Source organism: Gossypium arboreum, chromosome 1 (genome assembly GCF_025698485.1).
Source record: "Gossypium arboreum isolate Shixiya-1 chromosome 1, ASM2569848v2, whole genome shotgun sequence".
In the NCBI taxonomy this organism is placed as follows: domain Eukaryota; kingdom Viridiplantae; phylum Streptophyta; class Magnoliopsida; order Malvales; family Malvaceae; genus Gossypium; species Gossypium arboreum.
Window position 1 is genome coordinate 11,055,560 of NC_069070.1, and position 20,146 is coordinate 11,075,705.

Below are 20,146 nucleotides of genomic sequence, written 5' to 3' on the forward strand. Positions count from 1 at the left end.
TCTCTCTTAAAAGGAGACTCTGGGTCAATAGCAACGTCGCTCATGTCGTTGATATCTGGGGACCTATTGAAGGCAGATGCCAAAGAGTAAATGATTTTAAGGATGATTATTTGTATGGTACGATCATGAATGGAGAATAAATGAATATTTGAAAGAAAGTCCAAAAAATAAAAAGAATCTATGAACAATTATTTGTATAGTATGAAATAAAAGAATATTTACTCACAAAAAGATGCATTTTATTAAAATAAAGACTTAGGACACAAGCCTACTTCACCAAAGGATTTTTATTGCTTCTAGGCTCAAAGCAACAAGTGTGTTTTGAATATTACTCTAGATTAGCTCTAAAAATAAAGGGATCTCTTCCACAGTCCCATTGTTCAAAACACTCCCGAGTATGCAAAAGTTTGGAGACTTTTATTCCTCAGTTCCCTCTTCAGTGATAGTCATAAGGGCCTTTCCTTTATCTGTTGCCCCTTTCAGCACCTGAGCCATTTCAGCAATCATATTCCTTTGGGCCTCCAACATTTGATCTTTCATTTCCTGTTGGATTTTTGCCAATTGTTCCTGTAATTGCTCTTGCATTTTTTTCTGGATCTACTCAAGTCTTTGATCCATATTCTTTGTCCTGGAGCGTGTACCGTGAGGATGTATTGCTTCCAGATTTCCTCTTTCTCTCACTCTCTTTCTCCCCATTTTTAACCTTAATTATGGTCTTTTTATGGATTTAAATGCATGTGATGTGATGCAATGCAAATGCATGAATGCAAAAGAAAAAGAGATGTTGATCTTGAATTCAATTCCATTAGAATAACTTTTCTAGAGAACATATTTCTTTACATGAAAATAGATTACATATGCGGTCTTACCCTTCATAGTCCAAGTAATTGCTGATCTTTTCTTCATGGTCGAATCTTGTAAATTCTCCAAAAGATACCTTTGCTAGCTCCTTGCTGCTTAATTTAAGCCTCGATCTCTTGCTCGCTTATCTCCATGATACTCATAAAAAAGTGTCGGCTCTTGGATAATCTTCGTCGGGAATTAAATCAAGTCATGTATTCCTTCGTGGACTTCTGGCTTTCTCTCGTCATGCTCTTGGATAACCTTTGTTAGCTTGAATCTCTGGCAATTACATCATGTATTCCTCCGTGGACTATCAGCTTTCTCTCATCGTATTTATTTGAACTATATTTAGACGACTGCACTATAATCTACTTTATCAAGAAATTCGTTTCCTTATGACAAACTATTCTATTTAGGAATCGAATTTTGAATCAACACATTCTTTTCTTTGATGTAATGTAATGCAAATGCATGAATGCAAAAAAAAAGGAAGGCATTGATTCTAAATTTAATTTTATTAGAACAACTTTTCTAGAAAGCAAATTCCTTTACATAAAACGGACTACATATACGGCTTTTCTCTCATATTCCAAGTGAAGACACCTATCTTCCTCTTCATATCCGGATCTTATGGTCGAGTCTGACGAATTCTCCAAGAGATGTCTATATTAACTCCTTTTTTGCTCGATCTAGGCTGTGACTCGTTGCTCACTTATTACTGTGATACTTGTCAGCTCCTTTAAGAAGGTCAAGACGTGACGGCTCTCGAATAGTCTTTGTCAGTTTCTGTCTTCAGGCAATGAAGCAAAGTCTTGTATTTCTTCACGGGCTATCAGCCTTCTTTCATGTGTTCACTTGGACCATATTTAGACAACCGTATTATAATCCACTTTATCAAGAAATCTGTTTTCTTATGACAAACTGTTCTATTTAGCAATCAAATATGAATCAAAACTGTTCTATTTAGCAATCAAATATGAATCAACACCTCCTTCCTAGGATGATGTAATGTAATGCAATTATAAATAAAACAAAAATAAAACACGTTAGTGTAGGATAAATAAATAACAAATAAAGCAATTCGGGTGACCACTAGGGGTTCGGAGTGGCTCTACCTAGGATGGGCTCCTAGGTCTCTCTATATGTGGTTTGGTTTTAGAGTAAGGGTACCTGAACCAACAGATTCCTCGATCCTCACCCATTATAGGCTCATTTGAATCGAGTTCAATTCAGGGGAATACATTTCCCTATGGCTACACGGAGATGAAAATCTCACGAAACCATAGGTACGGATGTATTCCGAAAGTGATCTATTATCCTGCACGGAGGCGAAAACCTCACGAAGGCATAGTTTCTCACTCCCACTTAAGGGTGTGACCACAACGGTCATGCAATGCAATGCGAGAAGATATATGCATAAAAATTTGAAACGATTAAAGAAAATAGGAATAAAATGATGTAAACAGTACGATAAACAATACGAAAAACGGGTGAAACGCAATGAAGAGATCGTATATCAAAACCAAATTCTCAATTTTCGAAAAAAGACAAAAGTTAATCAACTTGTGGCTTGACTCTCTTATAAAACTCCCCAGTGGAGTCGCCAAGCTGTCGTAACCATTTTTTTGAAAAAAACAAGGATCGACTTTGGTTTTGAAAATGGAAACGAAAATTGGAAGTCGCCACCAATCTTTTTAGGTGTGATTGGATCACCTTGTAAAAGTGGTTGTTTTTAATAAATGGTTTGATTTATTTAAACAATGATTTTGGTCCACGTAAATCAAGAAAATAGGTTCGGGAGTCGGTTACATACGAGGAAGGATTAGCACCCTCGTAACGCCCAAAATTGGTACCTAATTGATTAATTAATGTCTTAATATCGAAAATTGAAAAGATTTAAAATAAATTTTGAAATACGATCCCTCTTTATGAAAATGCTCGAGTGTTAAAGACCTTCTCGTCTCAAAATATGAAATGTCACATCCAGTAAGTTAGGACACGACATCTTGAATTTTCGAGAACGAGTTTACCTTTTATGAAATTTGTGTATTTTAATTTATAAAAAGGGTATTCGATTATTTAGAATATACGAGAGAAATTGAAACCTAGTAAGTTAGGGCACGTTTTCTCGAATTCTCAAACATTGAATATTGCCTTTATTTAAAACAAATTCTTATTTCGAGGTGACAAAATATCATACCCAGTAAGTTAGGGCACAACACTTCGTATCTCTGAGAATAAGCATTTTTTTTAACTCATATTGATTAAAAAGAATACTCCGTTATTTAGGTAAAATGAGAAGAAGTCGAAACCCAGTAATTTAGGGCACGATTGTTTCGAATTACCAAATACGGAATATTACTTTTATGAAAGAAATTTTTTAATGTATTGATTAAAAATATAACGTGATTTATAGTAAAACACAAAAGCAAATTATGGTGCTAATACGCAATAATAAGTGCGACAGTGTTAATAACAATGATATGGGCAATTATAAGAAGATAAAAGCAAGGTTTAGTAATATAAACAAATACATGAAGAAAATGCAATGGTCGAATGCATAAGTTAATAAATAGAAATAAATAGAACATGGTAAAATGGAGTGACAATGATAACTAACGATAATAATAATATTAAAGTAAAGTAAACAAAAATAATACTATATATCAATATATATATATACATATAATGCAAATACACACTACTATATAACAACAATAATAATAATAATAATAATAATAATAATAATAATAATAATAATAATAATATAGAAATACAAAGAGCAAATAAAAATATTAAATTTAAAAAACAATACTATATATAAAAGTATATATATACATATATGTACATAATAATAATAATAATAATAATAATAATAATAATAATAATAATAATAATAATAATAATAATAATAATAAAATACGAAAGTAAATATGATATAATAGTAATATTAAAATGAAGTAATAAAATAATATTTATATATAGAAATGTACATACGCACATATATAATAAACATACATTAATTAATAGTAAAAACAATAGAAGTGCTAATAATACTAGTATTAGAATAAAATAAGAGATAAATGCAAACATAATAATATAAATAAGGTAAACAGAAACAATAAAAATAATAGGAAGGACATAATCGAATCTGAGAACAATATTTTGGGGCAAATCCCTAATAAATAAAAGAAGAGGGGATTAATTCGCACACGCAAATAACCGGGAAGGACTAAAACGGTCAATAGCCCTTTGACCCAAAACGCGCAGCTTCAAGGGGACCAAATTAGAAAAGAAATCAAATTCCTGGGCATAAATTAAAAGCAGAGGCAAACAAAGTTCAAAAGCAAAAAAGGCGGAAGGGCTAAAAGCGTAATTAGCCCTTCCGTGTGAAAACACGCGGATCCTGAGGCCGACGAGTCGGGTCTCGCGCGGGTCAAGCGAAACGATGCCGTTTTGGGTGTTGAGTGTTGGCCCCAAAACGACGTCGTACCGAGGGCTTATAAAAGTCAAATTTTTTTTTTGAAATTTCATTTATCTGAGTTTGGAAAGAAAAAAAAGAAAAAAAAAGAGGAGTTTTCTCTTTATAGTGAACTCAGAGCCGGCCTAGGGATCCGGCCACCCCCACCGTGGCTCCGCCGTGCCGGCCATCGTACATGGTGACCGGAAATCGTCTAGAGGTAACTTTCTTTTATTTTTATTTTATATATTTTTTAGATCTAATATATATATATATATATATAAATATTGTTTTCAGCAAGAAAGAGTTGGAATATATAAATAAATTCGGAAAATAAAAAAATAAAAAAATGAAAAGGAAAGAATATAAACCTTTGATTCTATCCCTTATTTCTTACTACGATTTGAGTGAATATAATGAAAACCTTTGAATCTTTTTGATTGCTATTGATATACTGATTTTTTGTTCTTGAATCTCAAAAAAAGAAAAATCCCCTCTTGAATCACAAAAAAAAAGAAGCAAAATCCCCCCCTGTGTTACAATGAACATAGGGCTTTTATATAGCCCAAAATCCAAAGAAAAAAATACAAAGAATTTCATTTTTTGGTGTTTTTCTTTGCTGTCCTTTTTTGTCTTCTTTTGCAGGCATAGAGTGGTGGAGGCAAGTGGGTGTGTTGGTGGCGACAAGCTGGTAGTGGCGGGCCAAGGTGGGGGCGGCTAGGTTCTTCTCCTCCCTTTTTGCTGAAAATTGTTTAGGTTTGAAATGGGCTTAGGTTTTTAGTCTGTTGGGCTAAATTGGGTTTGGTTAGGGTTGGTTTAAGTTAGGCCAGAATTGGGCCTCAACAATAATCATAAAAAGCAGAGAGTTTGCATAGAATTTTTTATAGTAGAGATATTTATATAACACAATTAAAATTGCTTATTATATGTAATATTTATAATTATATGACATGTATATAAATTTTATAAACATAATCAATATCATTACATGATAAGTAAAAGTTAAAACCCAATTCAAATTTAATTTAATAAAAACAAATTAAGAGTAGTATTTCTTTCAATAATATATTATTTATAATTTATTATATACATGTGTAGTAATATAATAAATTATACTTAACTATTGATATTATAATGTGTATTATATCTTTTACTATAATTTATAATAACTAATAGTTATATAATATATATTATTCTACTAAGTAATACTATATCTTTTATTATAATGTATAATAGATTAATAGTTACATATGTATAAATAGTGGTTAAGTAGCCACTAGCGTAGCGGCAAACGATTTGTGTTGCTTAGGTCATTGTTGACATTAGGTTTGGATTCAAACATGGATAATCCCCTCTTTTTATCCCTTGATTAAAATAAATAGTTATATTAACAATTATACAATATATTATTATATTATGTTATACTAAACCGTATACTATATCACATCCTGTCAAACTGTTTTGAATTTATAAAAGGTTAAATTTTTTATCTGGTCCTTTTACTATACGCTTTGGGAGTAAATTAGTCCCCGATTATAAAAGCGAGAAATTTAATCCTTGGATAAAATTGTAGACAATAGTAAGTTTGAAGTAAAAAAAGCATTATTGTTATAACCCAACTATTGGCTGATTGCATTCAAAATTGATAGGTGATGTGCATGATAAGTTTTATATTTATGATTGATCGTACTTGAAAACTAACTATTATCACGATAAAGACAAACGCACCTATCGAAAAATAGTATAGCTTATAACAAGACCGGAATGTCGAACCCACAAAAACTAAAAGTACTAGTATTAACCTTCTTTTTATTATCTAGCCTAAAAATAAGGGGATTTGCTTTAACTAAACTAATTAACTAAACTAAGAATGCACAGAAAATAAAATTGGAGAAATACTTTTGGGAAAACTGATTGATTTAGACAATTCCCAAGGAAGAATCCACCTAAACTTCACTTGTTATTTGACTCTGAATTAGACGATTTATTCACTTGACTTGATCCGTAGGAATCCCTAATTTATATTATTATCTCTCTCGAGACTAACAACGTCTAACCCTAGGTTGATTAATTGAAATCTCTTTCTAATTAAAACCCCTAGTGTTGCATTTACTCGATCTATGGATTCCCTTATTAGGTTTGACCTTAATTCGGCAGATTTATGTCACCCTATGTGTAGGGGTGCAATCAACTTCGCTTAATTATGCTAGATCTACTCTTAGACAGGGACTTTTGCTCCTCTGAATAAGCACATCAACACTTGAATCAATATCCTGGAATATTAAAGCAAGAATTAAGAACACATAATTAAAAACAAATCAAGTATTTATCATATAATTCAGAAAATAGTAACAAGATCCGTCTTAGGTTTCATCCCCCTTAGGTATTTAGGGGATTTAGTTCATATGTGTAAAAGAAAACATCTCAGAAGAATAATGATAACAAAACATAAAGAAAATCCAAAAACCCCTGAAGGAAATTGAAGGGAGATCTTCAGTCTTGAAGGAGAATTCGACTTCTGAGATGGATCAATCGGCTTTCTTCGAGTAATTCCTTGCCTCCTACTCTGTGTGTTCGCCTCTGGGTGCCTCCCCCCCTTTAGGTATTCTTCTAGGGTGTTTATATAGACTTTAGAATGCTTCAAAACCCTAAAAATTATCCCTTTTTCGAATAGAACTAGACTTGGGCCCGACAGGGACACGCCTGTGTGACACGCCCGTGTGGGGTGGCTTAGGCCGTGTTAAAGTCTACTAAATAGACACGGGCGTGTGGTCTACCGTGTGAGGAAGTCCAGGCCGTGTTGATTTCCCACGTTGACCCATTTTCTTCGTTTTTGGCCCGTTTCTCGCTCTTTTTACTCTCCTATGCTCACCTCAGTATAAAACATGAAATTAAAAGATTAGGAGAATCAAATTCCACAAATCTAATGATAATTCATCCAAAAATGCGCTAAGCATGGATAAAAATATGTATAAATTACGACTTATCAATAGGTTCAATGATTTGATCAAAATCGATAAAATTGATAAAGAATCAATTAAACCAGCTAAAATACTAGTTAAAAGATTGTTCGAACCAACTAGAAGCTAATTTGAATATTTAATTTTATTGTTATAATTTATACACAAAATGTTTATGTTTCATTATTATGTTAATGTGTTTATTAAATTTTTTGAAAATATTATCCTTTTAATTTTTATAATTTTTTTAAAAGGAAAATTCATTAATTCATTCTATGAATGTGACCATACAACTTAGGGGGAATAAACACTCGTCATATGCGGTGAAAAATAAATAGCCTCAGCATCAATAGAACATTATGACACGTTGACAATTGGCTCTGTCATAATTTAAGTATAACATATCTGGAGTAATTGTAAGTGGTGAGCAAAAGTAGACAAAATAACCAATCATCTACCAAACTAGAGAGAAAGACAACAAAACCATCCCTAAAATCACTTGCCAAAAGTAAGACTATATGCATAAGGAAGATTAAAAAATTGTACAAGGCAAAAACTTCCAAGATTTAAGACTTGTTAAACAATGAAAAAAACATATAATACTTAACATGGGTCTAAACTAACTTGTAAAATTATTTATTATTTTGAAATACCCTCAAAGTAAAAACAAATTAAGAAGCCGATGAAGAGCCACCATTTGAGTATATATGACCAACCCACTTTCCAAGAGAAATTGTTGATGGCTGGTGTAGGTTCAACGACAACAGACACAATCATTTGACATCACCATTGAATAAAACAAAAGAGAAAAAACAAACTACTTAGAGAAAAAAATAAAAATGAACTTTTAGAGTTTCCTTTGATATATTTATTTTTTTTATAGTGGAACCAGCGGTACAATTTTAAAATAACTGAAAAGAAAGTAAACAATTTAGTTAGCTCACCCAATAATTTAGGTATTTATAAAATCTTCATCTAAAACTTAAAATTTGAATCTTATGCTCTGTAATGTTGCTGTGAAAGTTGGATTGGATTCTCTGTGCTTGTATATATATTAGGATTTAGGAGCTATCCTTCCAACTTAAGCTAATAAGGAACTCAAAACTGGTCTTTTAATAATTCCTTCTCCATAATGCAAGAAAAGATTATTCCTTGCCAGTCCCAGATGAACTAAAGTGAGATCTGACTGACAACCTTAATTTATTGTCCCAAATCTCATTCATTTCAATACCAAGCAAAGACACAAAGCTAGCCCAACTTCATCTAAAGCACCCACAGAAACAATTAATAATGCTTTTGTTAACATGCTTTATGTCTCAGTACCCGGTTCTTGAACCATTGTTGTCCCCACAATGCATCATTCACCATCTACCTCCCATTTGGTAATGCTAATTTCGTTTTTTCTGGCATCAAAATTACTACTCTTCCCAGGTATGGAATTTATGAATATTCCACATGATTTCAAGGATAGAAGAGGTAATGATTTCATTAGGTCTTTTTTTTTTTTAAAAAATCTAGGAGTCGAAGGGACAATTGGGGTCAACTATGGCATCGTCGCTAGCAACCTCCCTCCACCAGCTCAAGTGGCGCATTTCCTTGTAGAATCCACCATCATCAGCCGCGTTCGGTTGTTTGACGCCGACTCCAACATTCTAAAAGCCTTTGCCCACACCGGCATTGCCGTCTCTGTAACTGTTCCAAATGATGAAATTCCTCGCCTTACCAAACTGAATTTTGCTCAACAATGGGTGGAAAACAATATCCAACCTTACACACCGAACACAAATATCGTCCGTATTTTAGTAGGCAATGAAGTACTATCAACAGCAAACAAATTGTTGATAGGAAGTGTAGTTCCTGCTATGCAAAATCTCCACTCTGCCCTTTTCGAAGCTTCATTAGATCGTAGAATCCAAGTCTCCACACCGCACTCTTTAGGCATTATCTCAAATTCAAGCCCACCGTCGACCGCAATGTTTCGACAAGGATACGACACTTATGTACTTAAACCCTTGCTTAGCTTCCTTAGAGCTACAAATTCACCTTTTATGGTAAACCCATATCCATTTTTTGGTTGCTCACTTGATACACTCGATTTTGCCTTGTTTCGGCCTAATGCTGGAGTGTTGGATGAAAACACAGGGCATGTTTACACAAATATGTTCGATGCTCAGTTAGATTCGGTCTTTTCGGCCATGAAATTCTTAGGATTTGATGATGTCGAGATTGTTATAGCTGAAACCGGTTGGCCATCGATGGGGGACTCCACCCAAGTTGGTGTTGATGCAAAGAGTGCAGCTGAGTACAACGGCAACTTGATACGACACGTAATATCTGGTGCTGGCACACCACTAATGCCCAACCGCACATTTGAGACCTACATTTTTGCGCTTTTCAATGAGGATCTCAAGGAAGGGCCCACGTGTGAGAGAAATTTTGGGCTATTCCACACAAATATGACACCCGTTTATGACAACCGGATCCTACAGCGCACGACAGCTGCTGCTGCTGCCAATTTTCACCCTGTTACGTGTTTGTTGGTCATTACCATTGGCTTTCTAGTTCTAGCAATCAATCATCATGGTGAAATATAAATATAATCGTTAGAGGACAGCTAGAAAATTTAAGTGCAAATCTTGAAAAATCGAGGCCCTTTTCACAAAATCAACACCGGATCTGCAAAGATGCGTTGCAATCATGTTTATAAACTTTTGGCATCAATCGTCCTAAAATTTCCCTTTTTACTGTCGGTTTTGGATTTGAAACCAATTTCTAAGTTTTTGTTATTTAATTATTTCCTTTTTCTTTCTAATTTAATTTAAGGGGTAAATATCAATTTTATCTATAAACTTTTGTTTAATATACAATTTAACATATGCATTATTGGACTTTGATGGTGACTGACTTGACAACAGGGTTGAAAGTATCAATGTAGTCAAACGCTGTCACTTGAGAATAACTCTTGCCAACTAAGCAAGTCTTGTACCTAGCAATAGTGCCATTAGAATGCCTTTTGATTTTAAACAATCACTTGCAACAAATGGGGGTTCTCCCAAGTGGTAAAGGACCAAGGACCAAGTATTGTTTTTCATGAGAGCATTGTACTCTTGTTGAGTAGCTTGTTTCCAATGAGGACAAGAAAAAGCTTCTTCAATAGTTTGAGGTTTTCTGTCAACCAACTCAGTAGAAAAAATTTTGGACAACCCCACACTTAGCTCTGGTTAGCATAGGATGCACATTGATGGTAGTTCGAGTGGGAGAAATGGAAGCAACAAGAGGAGCATCAACAATAACAACTACACTATCAACAATTGGAGAATCATGTGGAGAAACAAGTGATAAGAGTTCTGAAGAACGAACTATATCAGCACCAACTACAAGAGGAGAAGAGAGAGCAGCTGAAACTGAAGTCAAAACTGGAGTTAAAACCTCGGCATCATTAGTGGATCCATAAATAATAAGAGGAGAAACAGCCTCAAAAAAAGGAGTTGCAGGTGCACGACAATGAACAGACACAGAACCATATGAATGTTCCTCACATGCCTTAGAGGCCTCACCATTGGACCGAAATAGAAACCAACCTTCATCAAACACCACATGTGTAGTGATAAAGATTCTATCAGTTGCAATAAGACACTTATAACCCTTGTGGGAGGAATTGTACCCAAGAAATGTGCAAGGTTGAGATGGAAATTGAAGTTTGTGATTATTGTAATGAAGGAATTACAATGTTGGAAAATCTAGTTCGAAGATGGTTTTTTTTCACAGGAAAAAATAAAAATTTGAAAATAGAGTAGATTTGTGATATTTATAGAAATAATTTTTTTTTCGAAATTGAACCTGTGTTTTAGGCTAGATGGATTTTAATCGTTTTTGACTTTCAACCGAATGGTCTTCTCCACTATTCTCGTATCACGAATTGCTTCTAGTGTGGGCTTGAATGAATTCAAATCAAACAAAGAACCAGAAATTATTTACTTTACTTTCAATGGGAAAGTAAAATTCTCTCTAATAGAAACTAGTAGAATTGTTATTTCTAAAAAAATGTAAATTCGTACTATTTTTGATCAGAATAACAATATCTCAAAGTTGTATTTAACTTTATTAGCTTTACTGATGCCATCTATTTATAGGGAAAAGAAGTGAAATCCTTGTTGAATTAGTAGAAGTCTATTTAATAGAAAATCAACTTCTTATTTGAACTAGGAGAGAGAGGGCCTAATAGAGTGTGCTTCCCCTCATATGTATTATGATGCAAATTAGTGCCTTTCTTGTGTTGAGTCTAATTATACATGTTTCCTGAACTTTTAACCCAACAGTTTATAATTTAATCCAACCCAATACATAATTTTCTATTTCTCAAAATAGACATTATTTATTAAATTAATTTTTCAATTAATAATTTTCTCAACTCAATTCTAATTTCATTAAAATTATGACAACTTTATCGTAAAAGAATCTATAAAAAATATATTTAAATTCTACATTCAATGGATTCACAATGACCAATTAATTTAATTCCATTTTCCAACTTTAATTAATTAAATAATAATTCGAAAAACTTAAATTAATTCTCAGATCATATCCATACTAAGTGAGAAACCATATTCATTTTCGAATGTAACTCATTTCTCTAACTTTTTCATTTCTATCCAATTCTGTTAATTTGATTCAACATGCAATTCATTTTTTGTTTCAACGAGCTAGCGGAGGGATCGATTGGACATATGTGATTAGGGCTCAAATGATTTATAATTAAGTTCCAGCTTTTCGCCTATTAATTATAAACTCATTTAATCACAAAGTCATTCTACTATAGTATCGTGACTGGGCTCTCCCTAATAACATACCATTACGAAAGTTACTCGACTAGTGCTCATCCAATGACCTTGTCATAAGTGTGTTACCCTTATATGATATCCTTAATCTCTTTGGGATAAACCCTTCTCTCATTATGATCCTATTTTATCTCATGGTAAGAATTACATCTTCTTTCATAAAAAGTCAATTACTATCAAATAATAATTAAGTCATTCATCACAAAGAGGAACAACCCGAGACCACATTTACTTTTCATCTATCATGTAATTCCATTGAGAGGATATCGTTTACCCATGTCTTGGGCAATGAATTCCACTATTTTAAATGATGCTACATACTACTGAAGTTGCATACCTAACGCACCAGTGTTCAGTTCCTTATCTATTTTAACAGACTTTTATTTACATCAAAATATACGAGTCACGCATACATAGTCCATTAACCACTTAGTTTGTTGTTTCGAACTATCAGAACAGAGCATTCGAACTTGTAAGGGCGATACAAAAAAAATTGACTATCTTGATTTGAAGTTTTAATGAATTCTCAATTTTGGCTTTGGGCTCTTTTACCATTTGTATGTATGCGTACATGTATGTATGCATGTATAGGGAAAGGGAAAGAGTTTTTTTCCAATACTTTGGGCTAGTTTCTCATTGCTTTTCAAAAGTGCTTTTTGAAAAGTGCTGTAGAACTTTTGACAAGTACTTTTGAAAATTTGGTTTAAAATTTAACTATTTAGTATCATTATCAAGAATTGCTTTTGAGAAATTGTTGGAAAATTAACCACTTATCTTGTTTTAGTACTTCATGTTCGAACAACAGATAAAGCAATAACCTTTAGTGTACTCAAAGTTTTTAAGTTGTCATGTTCGACTTTGTAATGACATAGTCTATGATTTAATCTTGTTAAAAAAAATGAGGAAGGAATTTTGTGCTACAATATGGATTCATCATCTTTATTCGACTGGCTTGGAGGAGAAATAAGAAAGGTTTGAATGATTGAAGATGCTTATCCTTATCCTTATCTTTTAAGCATATTTGAAGACGTGTTGGAAGTTGGATAATGAAGAATTTTATAGGATAAATATTCAATGATAATTTAAGAAGATAAAACCAACATTTAACTTGATTATAAATTCTTATCAGAACTGGTTGGATGAATAATTGAATGAGTCAATAAATAGGCATGAGGTTGCATCATTGAGTGATTAGTTTTGGAGTGTCTTTTTCAATTGCTTTGATGATTATTCTTGGTTGTGTTGTTAGATACTCTTTTCAGGTATTGTTTGGAGAGTTTACATTGATTGTAAGCGAGATGTTTGAAAGAGTGATTTGTAACAATATGAGTCATTGTTGGGGCTGTGAATATCCATTATTCTAAGAGTGGTTTGCTAGGAAAATCAGTTTAGAAATAATGTTTTTAGGCACAAAGAAAGTGTAGATTTTTTTGTCAAATTGAGTATTGCGATATTTATAGTAATAAACATTTAATTAAAATTATGCCTGTGCTTTGTGCAAGGCGATCTATGTCATTTACTGACTTTCAATCAATCGATCTTCTCCACTATCCTCGAACCCCAAATTACTTTAAGCTAGGATCAAACAAAAAATAACTAAGTGCTTTGAATGAAAACTTTTCTTAACTTTTAGTAGGAAAGTTAGTTCTCTTTATATAACTAGAAACTATTAGCTTTCATAGAAAATATAATTTATTCTAAAATAAATTACCATTATTTTCTAATTTAATAACGATGTTCAATAATATGTGTAAATAAGTAACTCATAGTTCCTATTTATAGAGAAACAATACAAGAGTTCTTCTTGACTAAAGTGTAATTAAATAATAATGTTTTAACAAAAAATTCAAAGTTCCATTTGAAGTAGAACATAAGGGGGTAGTACAAATTAGGGTTTGCTATCCCTCACATTAAAACTGGGCCATTCGTGTATTGGGTGCTATTATATGTATTATCTGAACTTTTATAATTTATCTAACCCAATAAATATTTTATATTTCCCAAAATATTATTTATTTTAATTAATTAAATTGATTTTTCCAAATAAATTATTTTTCAACCCAATTCTAATTTTACTAAAGTCATAGCAACTTAAACATCTTAGAATCCATGAGAAAATTAATTAAATTGTAGTATTCAACAAATCTATGACTAATTAATTTAATTCTCACTTCCAACTTCAATTATTTAATTATAATCAATTAAATAGTAATTCAAAGAAATTAAATTAAATTCTAAATAATCTTTTGTACTTAGCGAGAAAACACATTTACTGCAAATAGTTATGCATGCGATCTATTTATCTTACTTATCATTTTCATTCATTACACGATTTATTGGTTCTACATGCAAATCGTTTTGAGTTATCTCGAGCTAGTGTAGGGACCGAGTGGACATATAATTAGGGTTCAAATAATTTGTAGTTAAGTTTCAAAACTTTGCTTATTAATTAAAACTTATTTAATCATAGAGTCATTTCACTATAGTACCATGACTGAACTCTCTCTTATAATATACCATTACAAAAGCTACTTCATTAAGTGTTCGTTTAATGACCTTATCATAAGGGTGCTACCATTATAGGATATCCTTAAGTTCTTTGGGGTAAACCAGTTCTCCTAATATCATCCTATTTAATCTCATGGTTTCCATTACATCTTCTGATATGCAAAAATTAATTACTAACACATTGTAAATAAAGCATTTGTCTTGTGATTAATAACATGTGACCATGTTCTTTTTTCATCAATCACGTAATGCCTATGAGAGAATATCATTTACTCTTATGAGGCTATGATTCCATTGTTATGGAATGATGCTACATCATCTAGAAGTCATATACCCAACATATCAATTTTCGGTTCCTTATCTATTTGAACTCAGGCTTTTAATACATCAAAGTGTACAACTCATGCGTACATAGCCCATCATCCACTCAGGATTAAGGTATGCTATACTATTAACATCACAAATGAATAAATTCCATAAACGAGTATAAGATAAATTCAACTTGGATCTTGTCCAATGTTTTTCAGTCTAAACAATGACATCTATATTTCTATTTTTGGGGAGTTATATGTTGTAATGTCCAAGACAAGACATCTCTCCAATTAGACTTGATAGATGACATAATAGTCTTTCAATCGATTTGCTCAATTTCGATTAGACTACGAATTGTTTAGATCATCTACTAATATAAGCAGTATTTTCACATTATGATCAAACCATATAATGCAACTTAATATTAGTTAAACATTAGATAATCAATGAGCCAATTTGCTTTGCGTGCTAAAACACATTGAGGACATATAAAAATGATTTTAATGTGTAATGGAATTTTATTTAAACCAAAGTATTTGAAAAATTACAAGTATAAATTAACGAATACACTATACTTAATGCACTAAATCCTAATAGGTGATTCGATTGGATTTTTGAATAAAATCATTTTTTGATTGAAACTCCATGGATGTCAGATTGTTGATCCTAACTACGTTAACAAATATTGCATGTTATCATTCCTTACTTTGATTCTTTCTTTACTTTATCTCAAATATATTATGTTATGTTTTTGTTCCAACCTCTATTCTAACAGAAGTTAGAACGAAATTATTTTTCAATTGTAAACCAAGTTATTTATTCCAATAGTAGTTTAAACATAAAAGTTGGAATGGAGTTCAAACTAAAGGCTTTTTCAGTTGGTATCAGAGCGAGTTCAACCCAAGTTTTCTAAACTTTTATGATGTTATGTGAAGGTTAATTGTGCTAAGTGTCATATTTGGATTTAGTTAAAATTGAGTGATAAGAGAAAAGAGCTAAAAGTGCAAATTCTCCACCTAAGAGATATTTTGGGACTTGTCATGAATATTATAATAACAATTTTAGAATTATTTTAATGGTGTTATTAATAGAGAAATTATGAACATGGATGTTGAAAATTTTAAAACATAAAAATTTATGAGCCATTCATTTAAAAGTGGGGTTGATTTTGACTGGTTTTATTTGAATAAAAAGAAAGAAAAATATGGAGAAAGCTTCCATCATTGTCCTTGGTGTCGTCCACCATGCTTGGAGAAGAGAATTTTTTTTCTTTTTTTCTTTTTTCATATTTTCTTAAATCTCTTTAAGAATTTCCACTACCTAAGTTACTTTATTATATGAATCTAGTAGAAAACCCATTTCTAAGCTTAGTACCATCATCATATTCTTCATGGAAAGCATGGGTTTAATGATCTAGAGAGAAAAAGCTTGAGCTAGTGTGAGAAAGTGAAGAATAAGGTAATAAAATGTATTTTTGTCATTTCTAATGTGACTATTCATGGTTATTTCAAATGAGTTCTACATGAGCTTGATATTTGGTATTATGTGTGTTATGTATTTATGGAGAAGGGATTGATAAGTGAGTGGTGAAGTTAATTGTAAGAAAATAGGAGTATTGGTAAAATAGAAGATTTTGGTGGCTTTGCTCATTCAAAATGTAAGTTTTCAAGGAATTATCCTTACCTTGTTTATGTTAAAATTTGTTTAATCATTGAGAGTTTAAATGATTAAACTTCAAAATGAGAATTACATATTAATGTTCATAAGTGAAGGATATAGTTTAGTGAAAATAAAATATAGACACCAATATGCATATGTCATTGACTTAGACTAAAATATGAAAATAGAGTTTTATGGTACTATGATGAAAATTAGAATGGAAAAATGATAAATTGTAGAAAATATAATTATTAAAGAAGTTAAGAATTTGTTGGAGACAATGATAAATTATGACATAAATTAAGCTAATAAGTAATTGTGTGGGAAAATATGAAAAGAGGAATAAATACGCTCACTAGTATAACAAGAATGTAGAAATGTAATATTGCACGAGTAAAGATTGTTATGGTAAATTTCATTGATGGCATGATTGGTAGCTCATAGAGTTTTTCATGAACTTGTATTATGAGATGTAGTTCACATGTGAAAATAGTGTAACAAAGTATAATTATAAATGTTGAGAATTTTATGTTGAACATAAAATAAAAATAGTGTTAACTCCTGAATTAAAATAAGAATGGTTGCCCAAATAATATTTTTCTATGAACTTGATATGCGAATGATACTTTGTTAAGTATCAAATGACATATATATACAAATGACTATGTGAATATTTATGAAATTATATATATATAGTTGTGGTAAAATGAAATTGAAATTTGCTAATTAAACTTTGCCTTAGTAAACTTAGAGAAATGGTTAAGATATGATTGACATGCTGGTAGGGATATATAAGTACATGGAGTTTTGTGCATTCGAGCTTTGCACAGATCACATGCATTATATGTTGAATTTGGGCTATACAATTAGATACATATTCTGATGTCTTTGGGGTTAGCACTTCAATGCTCTCTTTGGTGTATATGATGGCTTGACACTATATGCCCTTTAGTGTATTAGGGGCTTGAGATATGGTACTTGACATTATGTGCTTTTTGGTGTGGTAGAGGATTCTTGTCTATCCGAGTCTCTTTCTACTAGTGTTTACTAAGGATTAAATGTGAATAATGAATTGAATATGGATCATGTAATGAATTCTGAATTCCATATGAGACAATGAATCAATTATGAATTATGAAATGAGTTTTAGGAGTTAAAAATAACTTAAATGAATGATACTACAAGTCTAAAGTTGTAATCCAAATTCAAGAGGTTACATTAGTCACCGAAATGGCCTAGCAGAACTATTGAAGATTAAAAATAGTTGTTTAAAACATTTTCTTTAATTTTTTAGGAAAACCTGGCACGTTTCCAATAGGATTACAATTTAGTTTCAAAAATTGGTTGATCTTAAAGATTGTTCTGCAAAAGTTGTACTATAGTATTATAAATGGATATATTTATTCAAAAACTTATTTACTAAGTCACGTAGTGGAAAAGTGATGTCTAATTATATTTTTAATAAAAACAATATTTCATGCATAGATAATTGATATTCATATTTCAACATTAAATGTCATGCATGCTATATAAATCCCAAAACCTAAGTCCTCTGCCACAATTTAAAAAGAAATCAATACAATATTTGAATAACAGAAATTTTGAATAATAAATATAAAATACTTTTATAAAAAATTGAATCCAAGCCGAGACCCTCTGGATGCCGTGTCCACGCCCTAACCTAGTGGGTTATCTTTAAAGATGAAAATAAATGGGGGTGAGCTTATAAAGCTTTGTGTAAGTCCTATCACAAGTAAATTAGTGCAAATAAAAGTTGTTAATACGTTGTGGATGAACCACTAGTCATTGTAGATAAACTACCAACTAAAACATGTTGCGGATGAACTACTGGTTGTGCAGATAAATTGTTGACTAAAATATGTTGTGGATGAACCATTGGTCGTTGGAGATAAACTATTGACTAAAATATTTTGTGGGTGAACTACTAGTTGTGCAGGTAAACTGTCGACTAAAATAAATTATGGATGAACCACTGGTCATGCAAATAAATTATTGACACTTCTTTTGTTCATATCATCCCACCCCATGCAATGTAACATAACATGCAATGTAACATAACATGCTTATAGCAGATTAATAAGGTAGCAATAACATACTTATAACATCTCAATACAATAGAAATTATCATGCTTATAATAGATCATTGCAATAGCAAGAAGCATGCTTATAATAGATCAGTTGGGTAGCAAAGTCATGATTATCATGTATTCGATTTAATGGTATAAAAAGGCATGCTAAACATGAAATCAATAATACAGAGACAATAGACATGTATTGCTCACATATTATGCATATAACAGTAGTAATTCAGCTATCCAGATCATAGCTTTCAATTAGTTATATTACCAGGGATTCAAATATGAGTAATAAAACTCTAAAAATGGTTTGGGGTCTATACAGAGACTACACATAACAATTCACAAATTTCTGGGTAAAGCTGTAAAACAGGGGTCACACGGCCGTGTGGAAATATGCTAAAGTAACCCTATAGGAGAGACACGACCATGTTGCAAGTCGTGTGTAAAACAAAGTACCTTAACGAAATAGTGGCACATGGTTGTGTGGTGGTTATATGAAAATGTAATGAGAAAAAGATGGTAGAATTCTAATTTTATTGGAATTTTGAGAAATGGCAAGATATGAATTCTAATTAGGAAAGAATTGGTTAAATTTCTAGGGTTTACAAACCCTAAGGGCGTCCAATGTAATTTTCCCAAGATTTTTCAAAATTGATTTTAAAATGAAATAGGAGGAGAAGGCTTGAACCTAGGTTTTTAGAAAGAGGTGCTAACCACTTAACCATTGAGCCTTTAATTCATTTCTTGCTTATTTTAGACACTTAATCGTATATATGTATATTTTGGGGAGTTTTTGACAAAATTACAAAATAAAAAGAGAAGAAGAGGGCTCAAACTTGGGTATGGAAGAACTCTAACGCTTTAACCATTGAGCCTATAGCTCATTTCTTGAATAATTGAGAAACTTAATTGTACATATTGCTTTCTTTTCAGGAGACTTGCTAAATTGCCAAAATAAAAAGGAAAGGAAGGGCCTCAAACTTAGGAACATAAATGAGGGAAGCTAACTCTTAACCATTAAACTTGAAACCTATTTCTTACTTATTTTATTCCTTAAGTGTATATATATTTATTTCAGGGTGTGACTTTTACCCTAGTTTTCCAAAAAGAATAAAAATGGGAAGAAATGACTCAACTTACATATTCTTTATTAGCTTACACATTTACTCAATTTTTCATTAACTTATTTAACTTATAGTTCTTAGCACATTCCACTTTAGTTTATATTTAAGAATTAATAATCATAGTCAAGTCTCATTATTAATATTTTAATTCATTTCACCCTTAGTAAACTCTAATAAAATGACTTAGATACACGATAATCATCCAAAACACCAGAGAGCACAAAAGTGCTTAGCCCTAAGGCATTGTAACACTTAGTTTGTGCAAGTGTACACAATCGTTCAAGTAATAAGTACGTAAATGAGTTATCGTTGCCACAGGGACTATGTATGTTAATCAATTAAT

At 31.7% G+C, this 20,146-nt stretch overlaps 1 protein-coding gene across 1 annotated transcript; it reads left to right on the forward strand.

The window, feature by feature from the left end:
* The first annotated feature begins 8,347 nt into the window (after positions 1 to 8,347).
* Positions 8,348 to 10,112, forward strand: LOC108482577 (glucan endo-1,3-beta-glucosidase-like). The gene is made up of 2 exons (XM_017785706.2): positions 8,348 to 8,694; positions 8,782 to 10,112. Exons 1-2 carry the CDS (start codon positions 8,616 to 8,618, stop codon positions 9,855 to 9,857), a joined length of 1,155 nt encoding a protein of 384 aa, XP_017641195.1. The 5' UTR covers positions 8,348 to 8,615; the 3' UTR covers positions 9,858 to 10,112.
* The last annotated feature ends 10,034 nt before the right edge of the window (positions 10,113 to 20,146 follow it).

Bases quoted from the DNA above. Each gene is read 5' to 3' on its own strand.
- LOC108482577 (XM_017785706.2), top strand. From the start codon at position 8,616: ATGCATCATTCACCATCTACCTCCCATTTGGTAATGCTAATTTCGTTT. The intron at 8,695-8,781 runs GTATGGAATTTA...TAAAAAATCTAG, and splicing joins AAAATTACTACTCTTCCCAG to GAGTCGAAGGGACAATTGGG.